Raw genomic sequence first — 26,121 nt, forward strand, 5'->3', positions numbered from 1 at the left:
AATGTATGAAATATGATATGTCAAGAACTATGTAATGTTTTGAACAACCAATAATAAAAATTTAAAAAAGAGAGATGTATTAGTATGAATAATCATATAATAAAGTGAAAATTAATGTAGCTTAATGTTTTTATTTAGCAAAAATAAAATTAAAAAATTTTTGACCTTTGGATTCAAACTTTGATACACTAATAGAAATCAGAAAAAAAGATTAATATATCAAAATATTAAATCATAAAATATTTCAATATATTATGTCTTTAAAAAGGAATAAATTTCTAGATAAAATTATTTATAGTTATGACCTATATTATATAATGAATACCTATGAATTGAAAATTAAGATATCAGTAGAAAAATAATTAAAGAATGTAATTCCTATTAATAACAATAATTCTATACTTAAATATAGGAAATTTAAGCCTTACTATGATTAATGTAACTTAAAACAAAAATCACAATTTTGTGGTTTAAATTTGCAGAAAACCAAATAGATAATAACTAGTATTATAATGTTATTAAATATTTTTGCATTGCCTCAGCCTATGTAAATAGGTAATCTACTTTGGAAAACTACTTGGCTTGCCTTTTAAGAAATAAGTACATAATTATGCTTTGGCTTATATTTCCACTTTTGCAAATTTTTTCTAAGGAATTTTTTTATGATAACCACTAATAACAAATTTAATTCCTGCTAGGGAGAATGGTATCTTTTTTTTTTTCTTTTGGTACCAGGTATTGAACCTAATGATGCTAAACCAGTGAGCCACATCCCCTGTCATTTTTAATTTTTATTTTGAGCTGGCATCTTGCTAAGTTCTTTAGGGCCTTGCCAAGTTGGTGAACCTGGCCTTGAACTTGCAATTCTCCTGTCTCAGCTTTCTGAGTTGCTGGGCTTATAGATATGTAAAACCTCTGTGCCTGGCTGGTATCTTAAATTATATGTATCAACTTGATGGATTGTTAAATAGACACTGAAATTTTATAAAGTCTGCAGGTGAACTATTTGTGCTATGGCATCTACATAGCAATAATTTTATTCAACTCTATTTATGTATCATGCATATTTTTCTGGATATGAGTAGAAGAGTTTATGAAAAATGTAAATTAGCTGTTAGTGTTATTATCTGTTATGGTTTGGATATGAAATGTCCTTCAGAGGGTTCATGTGTTGAAAGCATGGTCTCCAACAGCAGCAAGGTTCAGAGGTAGGGATTTTAGGCAATGAATAGATCACAAAGACTAAATTTAATCAATGGATTAATATACTTGATGGATTAATAATTTGAATGAATTACTGGGTAGTAACTGTCAGCAGTGGAAGTGGGTAATTAGATTATGGCCTTGGAGCCTTTATCTGCCTCTGGCCCCTTCTTCTCTCTCTCTGCTTTCCAGCTGTCATGAATTGAGCACCTTTCCTTCTCCATGCCCTTCATGATGTTTCTGCCAGTCACTGTGGACTTTCAGAATCCTCTTAAACCATGAGTCCCAATAAACCTTTCCTCCTCTAAGTTGTTCTTGTGAGTTATTTTGGTCACAGCAACAAAAAGCTAATACATTACCTTTTATAAGTGCTATTCCATAAGAACGTTTTTTGCAGTTAGTAATATGTTTTCATATGGCAAGTGAGGGTGTGTATGTATGACTTTGTGTTTTGTATATTTGCCAGAATTACTTCTAAAGAAACTTCCAAAGGAGAATTTTTATTAGCCTATACTGCAAATAGAAAAGAGAGAAGTATGATACTCAGATATATTAATTATCTGATTAATTTTCCTTAATTATCCATCCCTTGTATAATTTCCTCCCCTCAAAGACTGGTGGAACTTCATACTTGCTTTTAGCCAATAGACTATAGTAAATGTGACATACTCACTTTTGTGATTATGTTAAGTCCCACAAGTCTTTGTCATGGCACATTGGGCTGAGAGAGCCTCTCCTTCTGGCTTTGAAGAAACAAACAGCCAAATTGTGAGGTTCTCATGGACAGGAGCAGTTTCTAGCAAATGAGCACCTTACTACTACAACCACAGGGAAATTAGTCAACAGGCTAAGAGAGATTAGAAGGGAATTGATCATTCCCTAATGTAGCCTCCAAGTGAAAACCAAGTATGCCCAGACTTTTAATCTATAGAATCTGAAAGATAGTAAGGGGATGTTGTTTAAACTGTCAAACGTTTGTAGTGATTTAATTGTGCAGCATGGAATACAAATACCTATGATGAGTATATATTTCATTTGAACCTTAGGCTTCATGATATGTTAACCAGTTTAGGATTAATGTATATTTTTTTATGAATATAGCCCTAAATTGTTATACTATTTCATTGTTTAAACATTGTTTAAAAATCTTTTGTGTTAGATTTTTGTACTGTATATTACTTTGAAATAATTTTTTCCTGAGTTCTGAAATAGTTGTACTAATAATCCAATAAAATACTATGTAAGGTTCATTGTGTTTCTGGATGCAAGGAGCAGAGAATCTCTCAGCAAAGGGAGGTTTATGTGAGGATCAGATGGGAAATCTCAGGAAATGCTTATTAGTCGAATGCTGTAATCTGTAGTGACTGGCTTCTGTGCCAGTTCTTTGCTATTGTTTTATACCTTCCTTATTTTGGGTTGTCTGTATTGCTGCCATGTTCCTGACTTACCACTAACCTTCAAATCACATTTTTACTACTGTCTTCACATTTAAATGAATCAATCTTTACTTTTCCCAGTACCAAGTCTTTGGGAAAATAATGAATTTTGATCAGCTCAAATATTTGGTCAAACACAGGCTACTGGTTGGCCTGTGGATGAGCTGAAATTGGGTAGGCACCTTGGTCTAACTTCTACTAATCATGGCAAGAGGGAGGTCTATGATAGAAAACTAGTCTGCCTAGGCTGCAGGGATTTTAGGTAGGTAGATTCCAATAAATTGGTTGTAGACAGGCAATAACAGCTTCTTTTCTATAATCCTTCAGTTACCTAGAGGATCTTTGTTGATTTATTTACTTTGGTACTGGTGTTTGGACCCAGGGATACTTTACCACTGACCTATACCCCTATATTTTTTAATATTTGTTTCTGAGATAGGGTTTTGCTGAGTTGCTCCAGGTCTCACAAAGTTGCTGAAAATGACTTTGAACTTGTAGTCCTTCTATCTCAGCCTCCCAAGTCATTGGGACTATAGTTGTATACTGGCTCCACCAGCAGGATCTTTACATGAAGAGTACCATCTTTTTAGTTTTTATATGCACTTGGAGTTTTGGGCAGTGTAATTCTAAGATAGTGAAAAGAAATTGAAATGCCTAGTAGTGCACACAAATCCATAAACAGATTCATTTCTAATCAGAATTTTAATATTTGTTAGGGTCCTTAAATGACATCTTCTTGTTTTTCCTTTTTTCTGCCTATAATAGAATGCTGTAAATATATTTGAAATTATTATTACCTGAAATGTAACTTTAACGAACATACATTGAGTGCATTTTTTTTTTGTAATGAAATGCAGCAGAATCATAAAGGAATATGTTCATTTATAGGGTGATGAGTTACTGTTGCACGGAAAAAAAAAGCAAAGTTCATGTTTACATATTGTAAATTGATATTATAAATGGATCATTCTTCGTGGGTTTTATTGATTGAATTTCCTTGGCTGATGACAAAGGTATAAAAAATCTAGTTAATGAGAGATTTGATAGCAGGAATTCAATTTAAAAAATAACTTAATTAACCACATCCACTTCTGTATATTGCTAGCCAACTTTGAGCCTAGATGGAATCCCCAATGTACTTATGAATCACTTGATTCATTACTGAAAAGGGAAAAATTAATTTTGGCTTGAATTAGAAGGAAAAGGAGAAGGTAATAATTTAGTTGATAAAAGCTTCTTTCTCAAATTTTGCTTTTTAGCCACAAAGCTATACTACATTCACTTTGTACTTTGGAGGGTTCTCTCTTTGCATGTCTTCTTTTCTGGTGTCTATGAGAGGAAATGAGGAATTGATTCAAGAATTTGGCCACTCTTTGTGCTTTTGCAGTACAGGGCCATTTTGAGAAAGTCCACTGCCAAGTGGCAACATGTGGAGGGAAAAAGGGTTGGGAGGCTGGAAATCTTGGTGGAAAATCTGGTTCTGGTCATGACTTTGGTGGTTGGCTCTGGCTAGTAGCTTAACCTCCTTCAGTGTTTTGTCTGCAACATTATAAGGACAATTAATAAAAAAAGCTGTGTTATGTGGTGCTTCTGTCATGCAAGGCACTTTGTTAAGCTGTTTGCATTCATTGTCTTATATACTCCTTGCAAAAGTCCTTGATTTAAATGTCTGCACTGTGCAAAGGAAGATAAGGGCAAAGGATTATATGTTGCTGGCAAGTCACAGAAGTATGAACCTGTTCTCCTAAACTTTGCATTCCACTTCCTCCCACTGTGACTGGTTAGAGTTTCAGAAGGGAGACCAGAAAATCTAAATTAGCACTTAGTGTGTGGTAAGTGCTGTGGCTGAGATATCAAGGGCTGCAGTGGGAGTTCATGGACTGAGATCAGAACAGAGCCTTAGGAAAATCAGATGCTAATGTGAATTAGAAGTATGAGAAGGACTTGACAAATGAAGAGGACAAAGGATGTTCTGGTGGGCAAGAAAGAGCATTCTGTGAAGGCATGTGAGTAGGCAGCTGTAATGAGGCATGATGCTGTTACTAGCTGCAGGGAAAATCTCTTGAGAGTGATGATGGGAAATTATGGTGTAGAAGTGGGCAGGAGTCAGATTATATTATATAAATTGCTTTACAGAAAGAGTATGCATGCATACTTCATCCCAAGTTTTTAAGAACCATGGGGAAATTGTCTTACTGGCTCACTTTTTGTGTTGCTGTGATTTGTATCTTCATTTGAATGGACACAGACCTACCTCATTTTTACTTGCCTGGACTATTGTACAAGCCATGACTTTTCTCTTCCTTCCAATATATGGGTACTTGAATTGTGATAGGGTTACATCACCATAAACTCATCATTACTTAGAAATATAAGTAAAATTTATTTAATACACCTAACCTCCTGATTATCAGAGCTTAGCAGCACACTACACTGTAGAGGATTGGTTATTTTTGCTCATGACGGTATGGTTGATTGGGAGCTGTGGCTCACTGCCACTGCCCAGCATTATGAGAGAGGATCTTGCCTTATGTCAATAGCCAGAGAAAAGATTCAGATTCAAAATTCACAATACAGTTTGACCTGAATGGTTTCACACCATTGTGAAGTCCAAAAATTATTAGAAGAAACCATCATAAGTCAGGGATGGTCAGTACTCTCTTGAGTCTGGAAGCAGAACTTTGACAAGGTCTCTCCCTGCTCACGAACTCACAGAGGCTTGGTGTTATTGATTAAAGTCAAGCTTCTTTAACATGGAAGCTATTAAGTCTCCAATCCACTTTTTCAACTATTTCTAAAATCTCTCTTCACCAAACCTGTATTTTTATCTTAATCTACTTGTTCATATTTCTGCCCTGTGCCTTTATTTATGTAGCTCTCTCACAGAAATCCCCCTTTACCTCCCCACATATTTGAGTATGCAAAGACTATTTTCTTCAGCCAGGTGGAGAGCTGTAACAACTGCTTCTTAAACTTACTCCTGAGACCTCTGATTACCCTCAGAGATCTTCAAGTGTCACTCTTTGCAGCTCTGAGGATTTTTTTAGCCTCTACATTCTACTTTCAACATCTCATCCAGTTTTTAAATATCCATCTTGTCAAGTTCTTGGAGATCTGTCACTGGCTTTCGCTTTGTTATCTCATCTATACCCCATTCTTCCCTCATGAGCATTTGTTCTGAGAGGCCCCAGCTCAGCATCCCTTTTGGTCTCCAGTTTGGAAGGGTGATCAACCTGAATTCCATGTGCCTCTTGATTTATTTTGCCATTAATTCCCTTAACAAAGGTCAACTAATTATCTACTTTTTGCCAGGCACTGGAGGTGTAGTGGTGAGCCAAACAATAGACATAGCCCCTTCTTTTAATTAACTGTCTAGAAAAAGAAAACAATTTATAATCACTTAAATAAGTGTTTGATTGCTGGAAATGAGAATGTATGATGCAGTGACAGCCTTCCATTGGGAGATGGGACATGGCTAATGAGGTCAAGAGTTGTTTGTCAGGTCAGCTTGGGTCATGACTACAAACATTAGGCTGAGACTTGTCACCATTTCTAGGACTATACATTAACTTATACTTGGCATCATCCCTAGGACTATGCACTCATCCTGAGTTGTGGCACACTCACAGATAATACCAGGTCCTCCTGAACACTTTGCAGAGAAGAACTTTGACCTTGCACTTTGGTTTCTTCTTGCCCCAGTTCTCTCCTTTGGCTGCTTAGTGTTGTTTGGTGTTCTGGCATCTCACATTGGACTTGTAGTACTTACCATTTGTGACATTTCCCCCCGCCCCCCCCCCCCAGATCAAGACCATGCCTGGGTGTCCTAAGGCACTATTTACACCTTTTGTTGTTGTTGTTGTTATTGTTTGTTTATTTTGTTCTCAGAAATCCCATGAAAGAGAATTAAAATAGATTTAAATGCTTCTAAATCAATCTTTATAATATAAACTAAAAGCAATGTGGTAGGAGTTGTTAGAAATGTGTTGTGTGGTCCTATGTTTATGTGTTGGTATAGTATTGTGTTAGCATGTGTTTAGAATGTGGTGTAATTAAATTTTTAATAAACCAGTTTTTAATTGACTAGCTTTTTGAGTGGTTGGTATGAAGAAAACACTTGTGCTAAAAGTTTACCATACATATTAGTTTGTTTAATTTTTTTGGAAAAATTTTCAACATATTCTCCTCAGAATCATGTATAAAAAAATTTCTTGGTCCTTTCATGGTTTAATCTATACCTTCATGTTTAGCATTATTTTCATCTTTGAATCCCTTGTTACAACTAAATATATATTTCTGGCTATCTTGTGTGCTCTATTCTTTGCTCTTCAGATCAGACTTCTAAACTTGTAAACTTGTAGTTGTTACCCCTTTTAAGATATTTCAGTCAATCTGTGTTCAATGTAACCTTGGGCTTTTTTTTTTTTTTTTTTTTTTTTTTTTTTTTTTTTAGTGGTGCTAGGGATTGAGCCCAGGACCTTGTGCATGCTAGGCAAGTGCTATACCCCCTGAGCATCTTCCTTAAATAGAGTAGGTGCTCAATCAATGTTTATTGGGTTAATTATCAGGAGTTTTGGGTAGCCTTGCTGATTTATTACATTTAACTTAAGAAGATTTTTGTTATAGTAGTTAATTAACATAATTTGAGATGATTTGCTATTCTTCATTCTTGCCATTTTAGATAATTAATCAGTTATCAAAAAACAAGTGTCCTCCGTAAGCCTATAATTACTAAGAATCACTAATATTTTATTTTGAGAAATTTTCATGATCTAAGAATACTTAAATTTGTATTTAAATGAAGAAAGTTCCACAAAGACTAGTTTGCTGCTATTTGTTTCAGTAAATGCTCAATTGTTTTAAATAAAGGGACCTATGAGATGTGTACATTATTTTATTATCAGTTTAAAAATGAGATGTCTGAGGCACAGTGAAGCTAAATAGCTTGTCTGGGTCATGCCAACTTGCATGGCATAGTTGATACCTTAACCCATGTGTCTTCAAGTCTTGACCCTCCTCCATATTCCTGACCTTGTTCACAATTATCAGAGGTATAATTTTAAATGAAGTCTAATTTCACATTTAATTTTATCATTATTCTTTGGTATATCACAATAATACCTGGACTCCTAAATTCTCTGATGAGTTAATGTTTTTTTCAATAGTTGGTTCATTTTTATTGCTGGATAGTATTTCATTGTTAACGATTTTAATGTTACTGTTGGGATGTGTGTTGTATTCAATAAGAAGGTGCTTTGCAACCTGTCTAGGTTCCTACTATTTTATAGAAAATGGTTTGACTAAATTTATTTGGCAACAGACTTCCAAAATATATTTATAAATCCAGTTGCCAAAAGCTTTTATATAACTTTCCGTATGGTACCTGTTCCTAAAAGTAATTTAAAAAAAACTTCCAGTGGTCAGCCAGTGCTTTTAGTTTATTTTCAGTTTTTAAAAATGTTTCTTACTAAGAACACACTTGCCAGATTTCACTTAATCGCATTTTTATGGTTCAGTCATTAACCTGCTGAAAAAGAGTAGCTTAAATGGAAACATTGACATAAGCCTCATTACACTGGCTCCAATGTATTGCTATCATAAAGTATCCATCTTCTATATGTTTGTTTTCATAGGACACTATTGAAAAGGTAATGGAAAATTAATGTTGCAATGGAGAATTTGATTCTGTGTATAAATTTTTTAAACACTCCAACATAGTGTATGTTTACAACATCAAGGGGTTTATTTGGAATTAAGGTTTATCATAAACTTTATGATATTTAAAATGTTTTACAACTGGCCATATATTATTTTTGCTCACCATTTTCAAGTTTTTCTAATTTTTTGGACAAAATATTTGTTATGTGTCTCTCTTTGGGCTGGTGACAGACTATTTATAATCACTTTCAATAAGAAAAAATACCAAGTTTAGAATCCTGGAGTGGTCAGTCTATCACAATTTCCCTCATAAATTATTTTTGACATTTAATTCATAAAGTATGCCATGGTGTGATAGTATCAAATAATAGAAACACTTGAGTCTGAGTTGATCATTTGAAAGATTCTTCATCATCATCATCCTCATCACCACCACCACCACCATCATCATCGGCTTCACAGGTTTGGGCAGAGAAACTGATCTATTTAATTTTGGAAAAGAAAGCAAGATGCGGGGAATGGAAGCATTTGAGATAGAGGAGTACTAGAGTATGCATAATCTTGGGGAATTATTTCTTTTCAGACATACATGATGTATGTTTAGGTGTGTGGAAAGCAATGGGAGTAGAACAATATCCTGATTTATTTGAAACTTTATAAAATTGTCTTATCAGTTGGATCATCCCAGATATCAATATATGAAACTTGAAGAAATGGGTGCTTTTCTTCTAGATATCAAGCTTCTACCAGATTTTAGGTGGTTTTAGTTAATGGTTTGTGTAAATTTAACTCTGTACACTTTAATGTTTCTATAACTATAAAATGCCTATAAAATGAAGATTACAATAGTGTCTAACTGATAAGGCATAAAAGAATTATTGCATATAGTAAATATTCAATAAACATCATTACTATTATTATTAAATAAATGAGTAGATTTATTTTAAGTTGTTTCAGGGAAGAATGGTAGAGCAGAATTTGACAGGCTTGGGTTTTCATCCTGGTTTCTTATTTAATGGTTGTTTAGCTAAGCTAGTGTCCTCTTTGAGGACTGATTTTCTTAAGAGTACAATGGTATAGTTACACATATATTCAGGCTTTTGGAAAGAATGAGATTACATATGTAAATTACCAATAAGAGGTGCTCAATGAATGAGAGCCATTATAATCATTTACAAAAAACAGTAATAATTAGATTGAGTGCCAAGGACCCTATATCTTTACAAAATAACATTACTTTATTCAGACATAAAGAAAAAAGTCAGTGTTCTCAGAGAGTCATGTAGTTGAACATTACCTCTCAGCCAAAAGAAATATATTACAGTGTAAGTGGTTGTAAATGCTATGTTCTATTTATACATGATGAAGGTGTTGTGGACTGTGGAGCCACGTTTTAAATATCATGTGTGAGGGCTTTCTTGTTTCTTACCTTGTAAAATGTCCTCATTTTAAATGTCTCTAAGTGTATGTAAACATGTATAAAATAGCTCCAAACTCTCATAATAAAATAAGAAAGGTCTTCTAGACCAGGCCATTTTCTTTTACACCGTTTTATTGTAATCTTCCTATCAGGATTTCATGTTTGATCTTAAAATCATAGAATTTTATAGCTGGAAGGGACTAGTCTAACATCCTAAATTTATACACGAGGAAACTGTGATCTGACAAGTTTAAGTGATTTGCCCAAGGCCATACAGTAAGTTAGTGGAGGACTCCTGGTCTTTTGTCTCCAAGCCCAGAACATTTAGGGAAAAGATATAAAAACTGGATCTAGACAAAACTGAAGGTTCTTTAGCATAGCGAGAGGTGGCATTTGGGTACTGCAAAGTGACTCTTAGAATACAGATGAAAAGAAAAAGTAATAGGGGCTGGTCCTCAGGATCTTTACTTAACAGCAGAGGTTGTCCCTTGTGAAATTACCTGGATGGAGTTGTACACCACATATTATGGTATGTTTGGATAATAGTTATCCAGGATGTCAGGTTATTCTCAGGTATGTTGGGATAACAGGTATCCAGGATGTCAGTTTGACCCAGAAAGCCAAGCAGCATGTAGGTTTCCAAGGAGTGGGGCTGCAGATTCAGTCAGAAAAGTAATAGCACCTTAACTCTAGGGAAATTGTGCAAACAAATGCTTAAGGATGTTGCTTATTTTTCAGTGTGTCTGTTTCCTGAATATAATAAATTTATAATAATATATACATTTGAAGGTTGTACGGGTCATTAAGCAAGGTAATCAGATTAATTTAGCATTGTATCTGGCACACAGAGTAACCACTCAATAAACAATAGCTACAATAGCTAGCAGTGTAATTCCAGGTTGTCAGTCTCTTTTCAGTAGAGAAGACATGGAGATATTAATGGCTCATATTTTTTAAAGTAATCACTGAAAGAGGCAATATTGGAACAGAATTCAGCATCCATACTAGTTAAAGCAAAAATGGCATTTATTTTGAAGTCAGAGAGAGCTGAATTTGAATCTCAGTTCACTTAGCAGTGTGACACTACCTAGACATGTCACAGGCCTTCAGATACCTCTCATGTAAAATAAATCAATAATCATGTTTTAGATGGTATAGATTATTTCAAGGGCATCATTATTATCATCACTTGCTATCTATCAAATAAATACAAATATCTTAGGCTAGGCATTTGGTGCTCCTCATAGTTTAAGCCCAATTATCCTCTTCAACCTAACAATTCTTTTTTAAGCATTTGATGTATGTTTAGGTGTATGAATGTATCTGTTTCCCTTAAAACTTAAAATGTGTCATTCTTGGAAGAAAAAAAACTCTTTCTCAAGTTCATACCTTCTATTTATACTTTTAGCCCCCTATAATGGGCTTCCATCCTGGAATCTTTCAGAAAAATGTCTTAATTTATTTTTTGATTTTTTAATTTATTTATTTTTATTAGTGCTCTATAGTTATACATAGTAGTTGGGTTCATCCCAACCAAGTCATACATGTAAATAAATTTCAGTTCTTGATCTCCCCACTTTTTCTTCTCCTTTTTCACTCCCATCCTATCTCCCCTCTCCCATTCTCCTTTCTCTACTCTATTTGACTTACTTTTGCTTGTCTATTAATTTATATTTGATTGCTTCGTTTTCTTATCCTATCCTCCCATCCCCTTTCCTTTATTTTAAGTACTATAGCTTCCGCATATGAGAGAAAATATTCAGCCTTTGAGTTTCTGAGTTTGGTTTATTTCACTTAGCATAATATTCTTTATTTCCATCCTGCAAATGCCATAATTTTATTCTTTTTTATGGTAGAGTAGAACTCTGTTGTATATATCTACAATATACAATTTCTTAACACATTCATCTATTGACAGCCATTTGGGTTGATTTCATAATTTATCTATTGTGAATTATGCTGTTATTAACATTGATATGTCTGTGTTACTATAGTATGCCAATTTAAAATCTTTTGGGAAAATACCAAGAAGTAGGATATCTGGATCATATGGTGGTTCCATCCCTAGTTTTTTGAGGAATTTCCACTGCTTTCCAAAGTGTTTGTACTAGTGTGCAGTCCCACCAACAATGTACAAGTGTATTTTCCCCCTACATCCTCATCAGCATTTATTGTTGTTCATATTCTCTGTCATTGCCATTCTGACTAGACTGAGATGAAACCTTAGTGCAGTTTTGATGTGCATTTCCCTGATTGCTGGAGATGTTGAACATTTTTTCATATGTTTGTTAGCAATTTGTGCTTATTCTTTTGAGATGTTTCTGTTTAGTTCTTTTGACCTTTTATTGATTAGGTTATTGGTGGTTTTTTTTTGTGTGTGTATATTGTTTTTTGATTTTTTTGTATATTCTGGATATTGGAGGAGATGGCTTATTTTATATGACCTCAAGTGATTAAAAAGTATTTTCAGTAAAAGTGAACTATACAGAGACTTGTTTGGATTAAAAATAAAATACCTCTTTTAATGGGCAGAAACAACAGTCTAAACTTGCTGATTTTGGATGGTGTTGACTTCTGGCTCATTGAAAATCTTCGCAGATGGAAGACAGCCCTGCTGTGGAATGCTTAAGGTTTTATAACACTGCAAAATCTCTGTATTTTTGATTAGTGAAAGCTTATAGAAATAATTGGGTAAGCAATGATTGAAATGTAAGTGTGTACAGAATAATATCAGAATGCATCTTTTTTTTTCTTGTGAGAGCTTTATATTCTGGAGTTGGTTGAGGTATATTTTGAGACATAGAAATTGAGCATGATTCCTTCCATAGACTAAGCTTGGGCCTGTTTTTCCTTCTTAAATTCATACATGGAAGGGCCTATTGATCTTTCTATTGGCAGATTCAGGTTTAACTTAGTATTCACATTCATGAGGACTTGAGAAAGGAAGTAATTAAACTGTGCTAAACTCTGATCATTTCACTTTCTGAATATTAAGTTACCAAAGAGAATATTCAGTAGTTCTATTGTCTTTCAGTGTTTGGGCTCTTAATATAGATCTTTCTAATTATACAATTCATTTTTTTCTAACTATAGCAATTCATTCTTCTGGTATCTACCTTGATCTCACATACACATTAGGTGGTCTGAGTTAGACTTCCATGACTGGTCACCCAGGATAAGGAAAGATTCTTTTAGAGATTGAGCCCAGGTCCTGGAATATGACACTCTCATCAAGGTCCTGTCAGATGCCTTCCATTTTTTCCATCACATTCCTCAGTTAGAAATGTCTATGTAATTTCCCAGATGGAGCTTTCTGGAGTTGATATACTTTATATATTTTGTTATTCTTTAAGGACTACCTTTCACCTGCTTCCATGGTTTAGCAGGGCCCTCCCCAAAGCATCCATTCTCCACTGAAAGAGTTGAGTAGCTACTTCCACTTCCTATGGTTCACTAAGCTCAGAGGTGTTTGAGTCTGGATATTTAGATTTTAGGCCCCTATACCAGAATGCATTTATATTTTGATGGCAATGACTTCCAGTGTTATGTCCAATTACCTGGTAGTAGCTATCTAGGGTGTTTTCTAGAGGTGGTACTAAGGCTGATCCTGTATGAGTCAAGGCTTAATTTTTACCATGGTAAAAAGAATAAGCAGGACTGAGGTAATCATTGCTCCAACTATGGGACACCTAGAACACCTAAGAGAAACATTCACCATTTCCTTTTAACTTATCTTCACCCTTAGGCATGGGTGATCATCCATGAGGAAGGAAGTTTTTTATGGGAATCTGTTCTCAGTGTGTTTGCGATTCTCAGTTGGTCCCTAACTTTGAGTCACTGATACTTCCTCTTCTGCTCTATTTCATGCTTCCCAATTTTGCTCTAAAGCCTTTTGTATATTGTCTAACATTTGTTGAATTGCTTAGGTTGGATTCATACATTGGTGTTAATTTAATGACCTGTACTAAGCTCTTGTTACATAGCAGATATTGTCTTAGATGCTGGTGTAACTACAATAGGCTAGCATGTTAGACTTTTATGTTGCTCTTATCTGCTATCCAGACTCCTACACACATCAGAGATCACGGTCTTTACTTCATATGCCATTTTCAAAGGCTTGGGATTTTGCTTTTGACTATATTCTCTAAGTTTCTGACTGAGTTAGTTGCCTTATTTCTGCCCCTCTATCCTTTACCTTGCTATCTCAATACCTTGTATGTGAATTTGGAGCCAAGTTTCTGAGCCTCATCCTCACAGCGGGGACCCTGTAGCCACTAGTTAGTCATTTCATGGGTCAACTGCCTGCTCTGGGACTTTCAAGAGTTGTTCTATCAAATTTCTTATTCATTCCCCTATACTTTGTCTTGCTGACTGCTTTCCTGAACAAAGCTTATTCGAATTTTCCACACTTGGTTGAATTTATGCTGTCAGATGGGCCTGTATCCCAATGCCTCTTCAGGTCTAGTGGGCAGGTTTAATATCAGGCCTCTCATTAATCCCTGTCTTACTGTGCATATCATATATTTTGTCATTGACAAATTCTGAGATATGATAGAATTAAGATGTGCTTGGAAAACCTTATTGGCAATCCATTCTAAAAACTACTTTAGAATATTCTTATTCTAACTATAGCAGATATCTTTTTCTAGCTTGATTTTTTGCTTGAAGGTAGTGAAATGTGATGGCAGTTTGACTAAAGTTCTGCTCAATTCATGCTTGTCACTAGTCTGAGGTAAATGTAGGCTCATTGTCAGAAATGATATTTTCATGTATGGCACATAACTCATGGAACTGTGTTGTTGTAATATGTTTGAGATAAAACAAAGAGAACTTTAAGAAAACTTGATACGCCAGGAAATTTTTATCTTGGAGTGTTACTGAAAAATCACTATGGACTCCTATATAGTAGTTTTGGTTACTTTCCATAAAGAGTGGGTGTTTTGGGTAGGCTATTCCAAATAATCTGGCTTAAAATTCATTATAATATAATCAGATCAGAATCATCAAAATCAGTTTCTGGCCCATACTTTTCAGGAAGAAAAACCTCATGTACCATTTTACATTGTGTCCAAATTCATTATGACTGCCTTCTTGAATAGAGCAGACTTTCCTCACAAAGGACTATAAGAAAAATAACATTCATTGACAACTTGTGAAGAATATAAAAATTTTAAACAGTTTCCCATTTCCCTCTTTGTCATTACTTCTACATCCAGTGCCAGAAACAGAATGAAAATTCTATATCTGTTTGATTTGAAGTGAATTTAATTATCTTGAAGAACCTCAAAAATACCTTTGAACATTCAAAGTTCCTATGGAATTGGCAAATCCTAGCCTGGATCTGGGGCAGGAAATCAGTATATAATATTGCTTTCAAGGTTACTCTAGAATTATGTAATTCAAGATGAGAGCTTACGTTTAGTAATGAGTTCTCAAAATGGTTTATTCCATCTAAAAAAAATGTACTGACAAAACCAAATTGATAGTAGGTGAAATTGGAGGCTCCTGGGCTCATTTACCATTTGCTGCATCGTTCTGTCCCATCGATGACACTGTTCTTGATTTGTAAGCAGTCTGTGCCTCATTGCCATCTGGCTCAGCCAGCTCCAGCACCATAAGGTGAACTGAACTGTTAGTGGTAGGAAATAGTGCTCTATATTTGTCACGATGTACTAGCACAGACCCCGAAGTCAACTGCTTGACATTCCAGAAAACATTCTCATGGCAGTGAGTCAAACTTCCTGGAATGTCTTTTTCCAGTGGATGATGAAGTCCTTTAGCAATGGTTACCTTTTGTGGAAGAAAATCTTGTTGAAAAGTAAGTAGCCCCAGGAAGGCTTGGAGTTTGCACTCTTGTTTCTAAAGTAGACACCCTACCAACTGTAGGCACTGCATTTATACCAGAGAAAACACTAGATGTACAGATATGGTAGGTTAAGAAGATAACATAGGAAGGTCCAATTGTACATTTTTCCTTTTTCCATTTGATTATATTTATATTGAGCCAATATGGGGCTTCTAAAAGTTCTTCTGGATTTTCTTCTGTAGTCAGCTTAATAATTAGCACATCATTACACTAGCCTAGTAAGCCTAAAAACTCAGAAAGAAATTTCTGGGAAGGACTACTGACTTCCAAGAGCAATGTAAATTCTCGATTGATCCTTCTTTCTTTGCCTCATATCTGCTCAGTGTTCTCTACCCCTGTGTTTTATACCTTTACTCCCAACCTTAGGTGTGATCATGACTTACTTCTGAAACTACACTAACTAAAGGATATAATCTCTGATCTCCCATTTCCTTTTGCTTTACATGTCTCCCAATTTGTTTAGGACGCTTGTCAGTTTCGTTGGGACACCTAATCCTTGTACTAGTCAACCTTCTCAGCCTTGCAGAAACTCTCCTGCCTCTACCAGGAAGGAATTTTATCATGAATAGACCATGAAGACCATCTTGCTTTCATTTGGTCTCCTTACCAGTAGATTTGTCACCCGTAAATATCAAGAAGGAGTTCTTTCATCAGGAAAAATAAAACCTGTTCTCCTGTGATGAAAGGCTTGGTTTTGACTTATCCTTTTAAAACTGTAGACATTTGCCTGTGTTGCCTGATACCCCCATCAATTCACACAGAAGTAATTGTTTCCTTCCTCCTAAGGCTTGAATTCCTTACAAGAGAAACAACCCAGCCCTGAATGTTTGTGCCCAATTTAGGTGCTTTTGGTTTGAGCTCTCTCTCTGATGGAAAATTTGCCCATGGTGTGTGTGTGCTTGGCATCTTGTTGCTTGTCTTGCCTGGTGTGAAGACCAAGGCATCCTAGGGAGGGAGGAGGATCAGAGTTGGTGAGGCCCTGAGTGCCAGGATGCAAGGGCTTAGAATGCACTGGGAGTTCCTTTCATGCAGGTCTTAGTTTTTTTTAGTAATTATTTAATGATGATGATGTATCCATTACATAGCCCCACTTCATGTCAGCATCCATTTTATGTACTGCAGACTGTGACTCTCTAGTCATAACCTGAAACCACTTCACTTCTGTAATCACAGAATGAAATCTTTTGTGTTCTAATCATCCTTATCTCCTGTTCTTCCACCTTTCTTGTTCAACTCTTCATATTGTTCTTTCTTTTTCGTAGATTTTACTGGGATTCCTTATCAGCTGATGCTGCTCTCTTTGCCCTGTCTGTGCCTCCTTTCTTTACTACCTTCTTCCTTAGATAGTCCATGACTCTACTGCTCAATAATATTCTGGCTAGTTTTATAATTTTCCTATACCTGTCCTTTTCTTTCATATCTATCTGGCAAAATCCTACATCCAGTTAATGTAAACATGCCTTTATTCTTTGGGTAACTAGGAGATGGTGGAGAAAATCATTCAGCTGGGGCTCTCAGCACTTTAGCTTTCAATAGCGTTTCTCTGGTCACTTCACTGTCCCTCAGTCTGACACCTCAGAACTCTTTACACTCTTCCAGTTGCATATCTCCCTGTTGCTACCCTCAGTTAGTGACTTCACCCCTTGTTTCATAAAATAGAAAAAGAATCCAGTGGAGCTTCCTCAGCTTCCCTCCACCCAACCCTCATGGGAACCTGCCTCTGCATCTGTGCTTCTGTTGTGCACTCAGTCCTTGCTTGTTCCTCCTGTTTATCACCCACCTTCTCAGATGTTTTCACCTCCTCTGTTTGTTTAATTGGATCTTCAACCCACTCCAGACTTCATTCAGTTGTCATCATAATGCCAGCTCTTGAAACCCATCTTGCAGGCCTTCTTCAGTCCTCACCCTGCTCTCTGGCTGTTCCTTTTCTGTCTGTCTAGACTTCAGATGGGGTGGTCTTCAGATTTCTCACCTTTTTTCCCCCTACTCTGAAGTCTAAACTCTTCCTAAATGATCTCACTTTTATATTGAATTCAGTCATAGATTATAAGCAAAAGAGTGAATTTTTATCTATAGTTCAGACTTTTATCAGGTCCCTAAGTCCTACTCAGGTGAAATTTCCAATGGGATCTCAAAAGCTTCTTAAAAACCTAAGTGTAAACTATGAGACCTTCCTTTCCCTTATCCTTTAACTCTTAATCGTCATATTCAATCCATTACCAACTCCAATAGGTTTTACCACTTAAATATTTATTGAATCTATCTTCTTCCATCTGTGTCATCATGGCCCATAATCTAAGACAATATCATCTTTTGCCATGATCATTTTTGCCTCTTAATTGGTCTATTCAAGTCTAATCTTATCCTCCAATATGTTGTTACATCACAACCAGAAAGTTTTCTCAAATGCAAACACAATTATTTAAGCCTTTTAGTGACTTCCCATTAGTTTTATAATAAATTATTTCACATGATCTTGGACTTTATATAGCTCCTTGCCTATTTCTATAGCCTTCACTTTGCTGTTTTCACCTATATTCTCTTATGGCTTATTGCTTCTTTCCACCACAGGTCCTTTGCACACATAGTTTCTTCTGTCAGCAATGACATTTCTCCCAGTTCTTATCTAATTAATGCCTACTTAGTACCTCAGCTCAAAGATCACCTTATAGAGAATCTTTCCGATTTCTCAGCCTTCAACTGAGATAATTAGGCCCATGTATTGTCAGATCCCCATTGTGGCCTATACTTTCCCTTTCTAGTACCTGTCTCTGCTTGTAATTATTTGTATGAGTATTGACCAATGTCTGTCATTGTATTGAAATGTAAGTCTTCTGTGATGGACCATAGGTATTTAGCTCATCATTTTGTACCCATTGTACCTAATATCTAACACATCATAAATTATGTTTAAAAAGTATTTTTAAGTACACAAATGAATGTGCTTTTAATCAATAGCCATTATAATAATTCTAAAAGTAAGTACTGATCATTCCTACCTTTTAGAAGAAAAAATTGAGGCTCTGAAATTAGGTAACTTGCCTGATATCATCCAGGTTGCATAAATAGTAAATCTGGATTCATTTTTGCTATTTCATTTTTATTATATTGTTTTATTGGGATAAAGATCTATTTTAAAAGATCTGAAGTAGATATTTCATTTCAGAGTTTTGTTATGAAATTAAAATTATTTTTTATTAGTGATGTTAACTGCATGATATGGGGTCCAATGTGAGAAAAAAAACAAAATAAAAATATCCTCCAGTTTAAATGAACTGAGAATGTGTTAGCAAATTTTAAAATATATATTTTTATCATTAAAAATAATAACATTCAAATATGTTTGTGAGAGGGTCTTAAATAAAAAATGAAGATTATTAACTTATCTATAGTGAAATACTAATTACATAAAAGTGAACATAAAGAGACTAGAAAGAAGTCTACTTGCAGGTAATTCTTCTGGGTGATGGTGTCATGGGTAATTTATTTCCTCCTTGTATTTTGTCTATACTTGCCTGATTTTCTATAATGATAATGTGTTATTTTTAAGTTTGCATATAAAATACATTTATTAAATAAACACTGGTGAAATAATAATTATAGGGAAGAAAATTTTAAAGAATACACAATCATATCTTAGTAGTTATAAGATCTGTTTGATAATCCTTAAGTCTGATAATAATCTGGTGGCCCAGCTGCTGGTCAGTTTTTACTTCTCAATTGATAATCAAGTAGTTGTCTCCTTAAAATTTTAAAATGTTTATATTGATAAAGATATACTTCATGATATGTTAGTGACTGAAGGAATAAACAGGAATTTCTTCATTTATTAAAAGGAAATTAATACCTTCCAAAACATTAACTTAAAGAATATGTTACTGATCCAAAGTTTTGTAAACCTTTGTTTGTGTTATACTTATCAGCATGTGGTTACTTCGTATTTACTTATCCTCTCCCCTTGTTTCCTTCTGATTAAAAACAGCAAACAACCTGTGTAACTTCACACTTATCAATAACTCATTGAGACACCTCAGCTGAAATCTTCTTTGTACCTGACCCACAGTTCTATTGCAAGATTCCCTTCTGTAGCTTTAGAAACACTAGTGCATGGACACTAACTTTGCTTTTGCCCTTGTGGACAAGGGAAAATGCTTACAATAGTTCACATGATATCTTCTTAACAGCATTCCTTACCAAATCAAGCAAGAGTAGAATAAAATCTCATAGGTTTTGCATGAAATCTATTTTAGCCACAATTTTGTTATCTGGAATTAATTATTTGATTGATTGCTTATACTTACCAACTATTTATTAATTGCTTATATTCTTTAGATATCATGTTAGGCCTTGTAGGAGGATTAGAAGAGAAAAAAATACAATCTACCATCACTGTACACCAGAACTTTCTATGATGGAAATGTTCTATACCTGTGCCTTCTAATCCATTAGCCACATGCAGATATTGAATGCTTGACATGTAGTTGGTGTGACTGTGAGTCTGAATTGTTAATTTAATATTTAACTATTGTATTGTACATATAATTCAATGATTTTTTACTATATGCAAAGTTGTGCGGTTATCACCACAATCAATTTTTGAACATTTTCATTACTCTAGCAAGAAACCTGGTACTCATAGCAATTGCTCCCATTTTCCCCCAACTTCCCCAGCTCTAGGCAGCTGCAACTCCCTCCCCCCCCCAACTCCATGGATTCTCCTATTTTGAACTTTTCATCTAAATAGAATTTGGTCTTTTGTGATTCACTAATTTAATTTTAGTTTGTTTAAATTTAATAGTCATATGTGGTGAGTAACTATCATAAGAAGCAAGTGAGGTAAAAAGACCAAAGACAGATGCTTAAGGAATGCTGAAGACTGAAGAGAAGAAAATCCTGTAAAAGGTGCATAGGGAAGACAGATCAAAGAGATAGGAGATGAGTCTGGATAAAGTCTAGAACTAAGACAGGATCCTGAAGTAGAGGATGGTTAATTATACCAAATAATGCAGGGGAGTCAAAGAAGCATAGCTTCAGTATGGTGATAGTATAAAGACTCTTGATGCCAAAGGACACTGCAGCATGGTGTTGGTGAGCAAGCATAGGCAGGTAGGCTGTGCTTTTATGTCATCAAGAGATGGAGGGAAGGAAGAAAAATTCAAGACAGCTTGAGAAGGATGTCGGGATTAATGAAAAATGTTTGGTTGCTGTTAGGATATTTTCCTGGAAACTGGAGCCTACCTGTAGGCAGAAGACAGGGATTCAGTCTCTGAGAATGTGGGTGAAGGTAGCACTATGTTTATTAACATAGGAGTAACTTCTACCATAGAGTTAGGCATCATTGTTCTCAGAAGCAGAAGCAAGTGAAGAAAATGTGGTGAAAATACAGAGCAAATTTTACATAGAAAGAAAGGAAATTCAGAGTTAATTTACTTTGGGAAATTTGAATGAGGCCTTCTGAGGGTAAAATTTGGGTCCTCCTGCTGCACTGTGATCCTAACTGGAGAAGGGTGGAGAAGGAGGGAGCATGGGAAGGATCTTCAAATGGTTTGGGGCCATGAGTGTCATGGGTTTCAGTCACTTATATGTCCACAGCTCACTCAACCTTCCTTCTTTCCTCTTTCCTCGCCTCCTTCACTCTTTCTTTTGTTCCTTTCTTTTATCCATCTATTCTTACACTTGTAGCAAACAGTGCCTTTTGCTCTATAGTGTTCTCTGCCCTATAAGAAAAATGGAAACAAAACATAAAGCTTTTAATCCATATTACAAGGAATATGAATTTCATGTTATGAGTTATAATAATAAACTAGCATTTTCTTAATTTTTGAGTCACTTTTTTCCCCGATATTGTCATAGTGGAAGATCTAGGAAGTACTTTGAAAATTCTAAATAAAAACAGGTATGCTAATGTAAGAGAAAAAGGTACAAGGTAGTCGATATTGAATTAATTAATAACATTGTTTTAGAGCAAATCTATATAGATCTCTTAGATCCTAAAAATCAACTTTTATGGTCTTTTCAACATGTAAACATATTTACATATGTTTTTCTCTTTTAGGCTTTTAAAACCAAGGATGGCTATTTTGTAGTTGGAGCAGGAAATGACCAACAGTTTGCTACTGTGTGCAAGGTAATCCATAATCATTGGGGTGAGTGGATGATATATGCAATAATTCATTTTGTGCAAAGCTAGGGCAAGTTTAGTTTTGCCTAGCACAATGATGCTAAGTCAATAACCAAGTTAGAACCCCGTACATTAGTACCTAAAAATATAGCATTTTCAAACTTATCATACATGATAATGACTGGATTTGAATTAGCACACAATTTTTTTAAATTATAGCATTCAGTTGGATTTTGAAATGAAGAAGTTAGCTTAAATTGTTCTCAAACTTGATATATCTATTAGTCAATATTAAAATGGGAAGAAAAGAAAATGAATTTTAAAGCAATATTTAACAATGGGAATTTTCCTCCCCTCCTTCCTTCTCCTAGGTCTTTTGTTTTTATTTAAGACCTTAGATATCAGTTTACTTTTCCCCTCCTTCGCTCTCTTCTTTCCTTCCTTTTTTTTCTTACTGTCTTCCTTCTTCCCTTTTTCTGCCTCCCTTTCTCTCTCCCTTCTTCCTTCCTTCCTTCTTCCAATATCAGGTTTAATTAGGTCCATATATAGTTAAACACTCCCAAATTTATTTTGTTCATCATTAAAAAATTTCTAACTTTTTCAAAAATTAACCTTTGCTTAGAGTACCTTTTATCAAAATTCATGTTTAAAGATTTTATAAATTAAGGTTGTATTAGAATGTTGTTCCTCATCAAGGCCTGAAAAAAAGGCCTTGGAATCATTTAAAATAACATGGTAGGGATATTCTAAATTTTAAACATTGCCTAGACATTTAAAAAATGTTTTATTATATATATCTAGAACTTTTCTCCTTTGTTTTTACTTAAGACATTAGATATGAGTTTACTTTTTCCAGTTTTCTTTTTCTTTTTCTTGCATGTAGAAAAAGAAAAGGCTTTACTTATTGAGAATTTTCTTCTGATTGGAGGATTAGTTTTTTGCTAACCACATTATGGTGAGCTTTCAGCTTTTTAAAAGATGTCTGTGAGTTCCTTGGAGGAAACTTATTTATTATAGTAAATTTATTATGTACAAAAATTATTTATTACTGCACCTCTTTTATATGAGGTTAATGAGCAGAGCTAAAAACCACAGCAAAGTGGTGGGAAGTACCACAGTAAAGGTGACAAATGGAGATAGTTCCGACTGTAGGAAGGGCTGGCACATCTGAGGTGGGAAGGAAGGGAGCTTTTATAATGGTGACTCAGTAAGTGTAGAGAAAATTGATTCAAACATTTGATCTGGGATCAAAGAATCTTTATTATGAATGGTCAATGTTAAAAATATGAAACATACGGAAGTCCTTGCCTGTGAAGTCATTTGCGTACTCTAACTGCAGAGATGTAAAAGCTGGTTCATTGCTCTAAACAAGTACAGATTTTCTTCCTGGGCCATATGTTTTGGAGTTTTCTCTCTCTAAAAAAAAAAAAAAAATTAAAAAGGAAAGGAAAAAAAAGGTGGGGAGGAGGACTGGTTGACATATTCTTCACTGTTGAAAATAACTATACTGAATACTTTTAATTTTTGATTCATTACTGTTGATCAATTTGAAACTTTTGAACTTCTTTATAAATATTTGTAAGAACATTTCAAAAAAGATTTTAATTTCAAAGCAGAATATTTGCCATAATTGTTAGTACTAAAGTTATGACTTATTGGTATGGTGTGTAACTATATAGTTTTTTTTTTTAAAGGCCATCAGAGGCCTGGGAGAATGGCACACCTTAATTTTCCCATATGTGAATCAGAAATGATAATCCCTCTTTGAACCATTAAGGAGATGTCTACAAAAACTCTTTGAGGTACTCTGAAGAATAATTTTGTGTGAATGGGATTTTAGTGTTATTTACATAATTTACTAGGCGTCTTGAGTGAGTGCTGCAATTTGGTCTTCTCAATCTTCAGAGCGAGTTATATGCTTACATGTAAACCTGTCCTAAAAATATTCTTACCAAAGAAAAATCCTGTTTTCCTACTCCGATGCAAAGTTGTCTTATTCTCCCAGTCATTTTTAGTGACTATAGTTAAGTATTTTTAATTCAAATATGCCTATTGATGAGGGATTCATTGCTCAAACTGTCCTTATAGAAGGTGAGGTCCCTTTCATTGTTTTTGCTCATTGTTTTTGACAATGAGCCTGTAAAAATTGTTCTTTTTATAAGTAAGTTTCATCAGGAAGAAAGAGACAGCTGTACCTCCTGGGGAGAAATGTGGCAGCATTGTTTGTGATGAATGAATGGGATTTACTTATCCCTTCTCTTTCCAAAATAGAATTTGATATACTGGTTGATTAATACATTTTGAGGAGAGTTTCCATTAGGGAACTCTTAGGGTCAGGGGTTGGAATGGAGCAAGAACATTGGTTCAAGACTTGGCTGTCAGAATGTCTTGCTGTGTATAAAATGAACCTTGGTTTGTAACAAATTTTATGTCCCTTAACATGATACAGAAGGGTAGGGAAAGTGAGCATATGTAAGCTATTTTAAGCTGATTGATGCCAACACTAATGGGTATTTCTATTTGAAGTATATTGACATCCTTTTAAAAATCATTTAGACTGAAGGCTTCTTTTATTGGAGGCAATATGCATTGGTTCTCAACTTTAGTATGCATAAGAATCTCCTGGAGGCCCATTCTCAAGGACTTGATTTAGTGTGTCTGATGTGGGTCACAGGGAACTTCAATTTTAACAAGCACTGTAGTTGATTTTGGGGTAGGTGGTCTAAGGACACTCTAGCATAATTCTTAAGGCCTACTGTAAATCTTGTTACTAGTCAGGTAACCTCTGGCAAGGTACTGAATCTTACCTAAGCTTCCGTTTCCCCATGTATAAAATGTAGACTAAAACACATAACTACAATAACTTGCATGGTTTCTTAAGAGTTTGATTAGGTAAGTAAAACAGTACAATCCTGGCTCATAGTATGTACTTTATAAATGGTCTCTATCAAAATTGGATGGGGAGATTGTGATTCTAGGGAGGATCCAGTAAGTACTCTTCTCCCTACTCTTCCACCCAGCACAGTGATAAAACCTATGCAGAACGCATGGAGTATCTGAGGATTCTGAAAAGTGAACAGTAGGAGAATTGAGTAAGAACCTCAGAATTTAGAGTACTTCTAAACTGGCAGTAAATTTACCAGTTTTTCCATTATATGAATACAGTGGAGCCTGAAGCTGTAAAGTGGATGCCAGGCAACAAAGCTAAGATCTAGAGATGCTCTTTATTTCTGGTGCAAGGAACCTGAAAAGTAAGCTCTAATGTAAGAGTGTGGAAGTCCTCTGTTTTTTTCCCTCCCCACTTTCTCATGCCTAGCCCTTGAGTAATCCTGTAAGTGGCAGGAAATTTCATCTTCATTGCTTAACTGAGGTCCTAAAGAAGGGATGAATCTTTATTGCTTTTTCTCTATTTTTCCACTGCTTAGCTTTTCTTCTCTGGAAGTATGCTTTAGAGTGGGGTAACTAATGGGAAGCCTCAGGGAACTGGAAAGTTCTGGAGAAATTGCAAAGAGTGAAAAGCTTTGAAAAGCAATCCTTGAAGTTGTTCCTGAACTCCTGGGCTCACCCCTGAGCTGCACATGCACTGGTCTGATTCTAATTAGCACACCAAACATCTTGAGAACAGGGTTGACAATAGATGACTGCCCCAGTTGTAGTGTGATGGACTGTTAAGTGAGGCATATGTAGGACACATTCAAATAATACTGCAAAGACTTTGAAACTGAACCAACATTAGAACCGAACACATAGAAGGTAGTTGGGAAGTTGTAGCTTGGACCTAACCAGGTCAGTTGTTTGCAGAAAACAAAAACATCAGAAATGTTTTAGAGGGGCTGGGATTGTGGCTCAGTGATAGAGTGCTTGCCTTGCACCTGTGAGGCATTGGGTTTGGTCCTCAGCACCACATAAAAGCAAAAAAAAATAAAAATAAATAAAGTTTAAATAAAAAAAATGCTCTGTAGGATTCAAACAAGACCCAGGGACTCCTGACACAATATTCAAAACATCCACGATACAGTCCAAAATTACTCAGCATATGAAGAACCAGAACTTGCATGACAAAAGACAATCAATAAATGCCAATGCTAGGACAACACAGATGTTGGAATTAACTCATGAAGACTTTAAAACAGCTATTATAAAAATGCTCTAACAAGCATTATAGACACTGTTGAAATAAATGGAAAAGTAGAATTGTTTAGAAAGAAATAGAACATATGAAAAAAAAGAAGGAAATTCGAGAACTGAAAAGGACAATAACTAAGAAAATAAATAATACTTTACTGGAGATGACAGAGGAAATAATCAAGGATTTGGAAAAGAAATCAATAAAAATTATTCAGGCTGAACAACAGACAGAGTAACAGTAACCCTTTTTTACTCTAAATCAATTATTGAACATCTGTATAGAAGAAAA

General features: G+C 35.1%; 1 protein-coding gene across 1 annotated transcript in view; it reads left to right on the forward strand.

Moving 5' to 3' along the window:
* The window catches only part of Sugct (succinyl-CoA:glutarate-CoA transferase), a 694,122-nt gene that overhangs the window by 283,601 nt on the left and 384,400 nt on the right, over positions 1–26,121 (forward strand). The window contains exon 10 of the mRNA XM_026387616.2: positions 21,639–21,710. Within this exon, the coding sequence (XP_026243401.1) occupies positions 21,639–21,710 (72 nt within the window). The remainder of the gene's footprint in view (positions 1–21,638; positions 21,711–26,121) is intronic.

The sequence above is a fragment of the Urocitellus parryii genome, chromosome 3 (assembly GCF_045843805.1).
Source record: "Urocitellus parryii isolate mUroPar1 chromosome 3, mUroPar1.hap1, whole genome shotgun sequence".
NCBI lineage: Eukaryota > Metazoa > Chordata > Mammalia > Rodentia > Sciuridae > Urocitellus > Urocitellus parryii.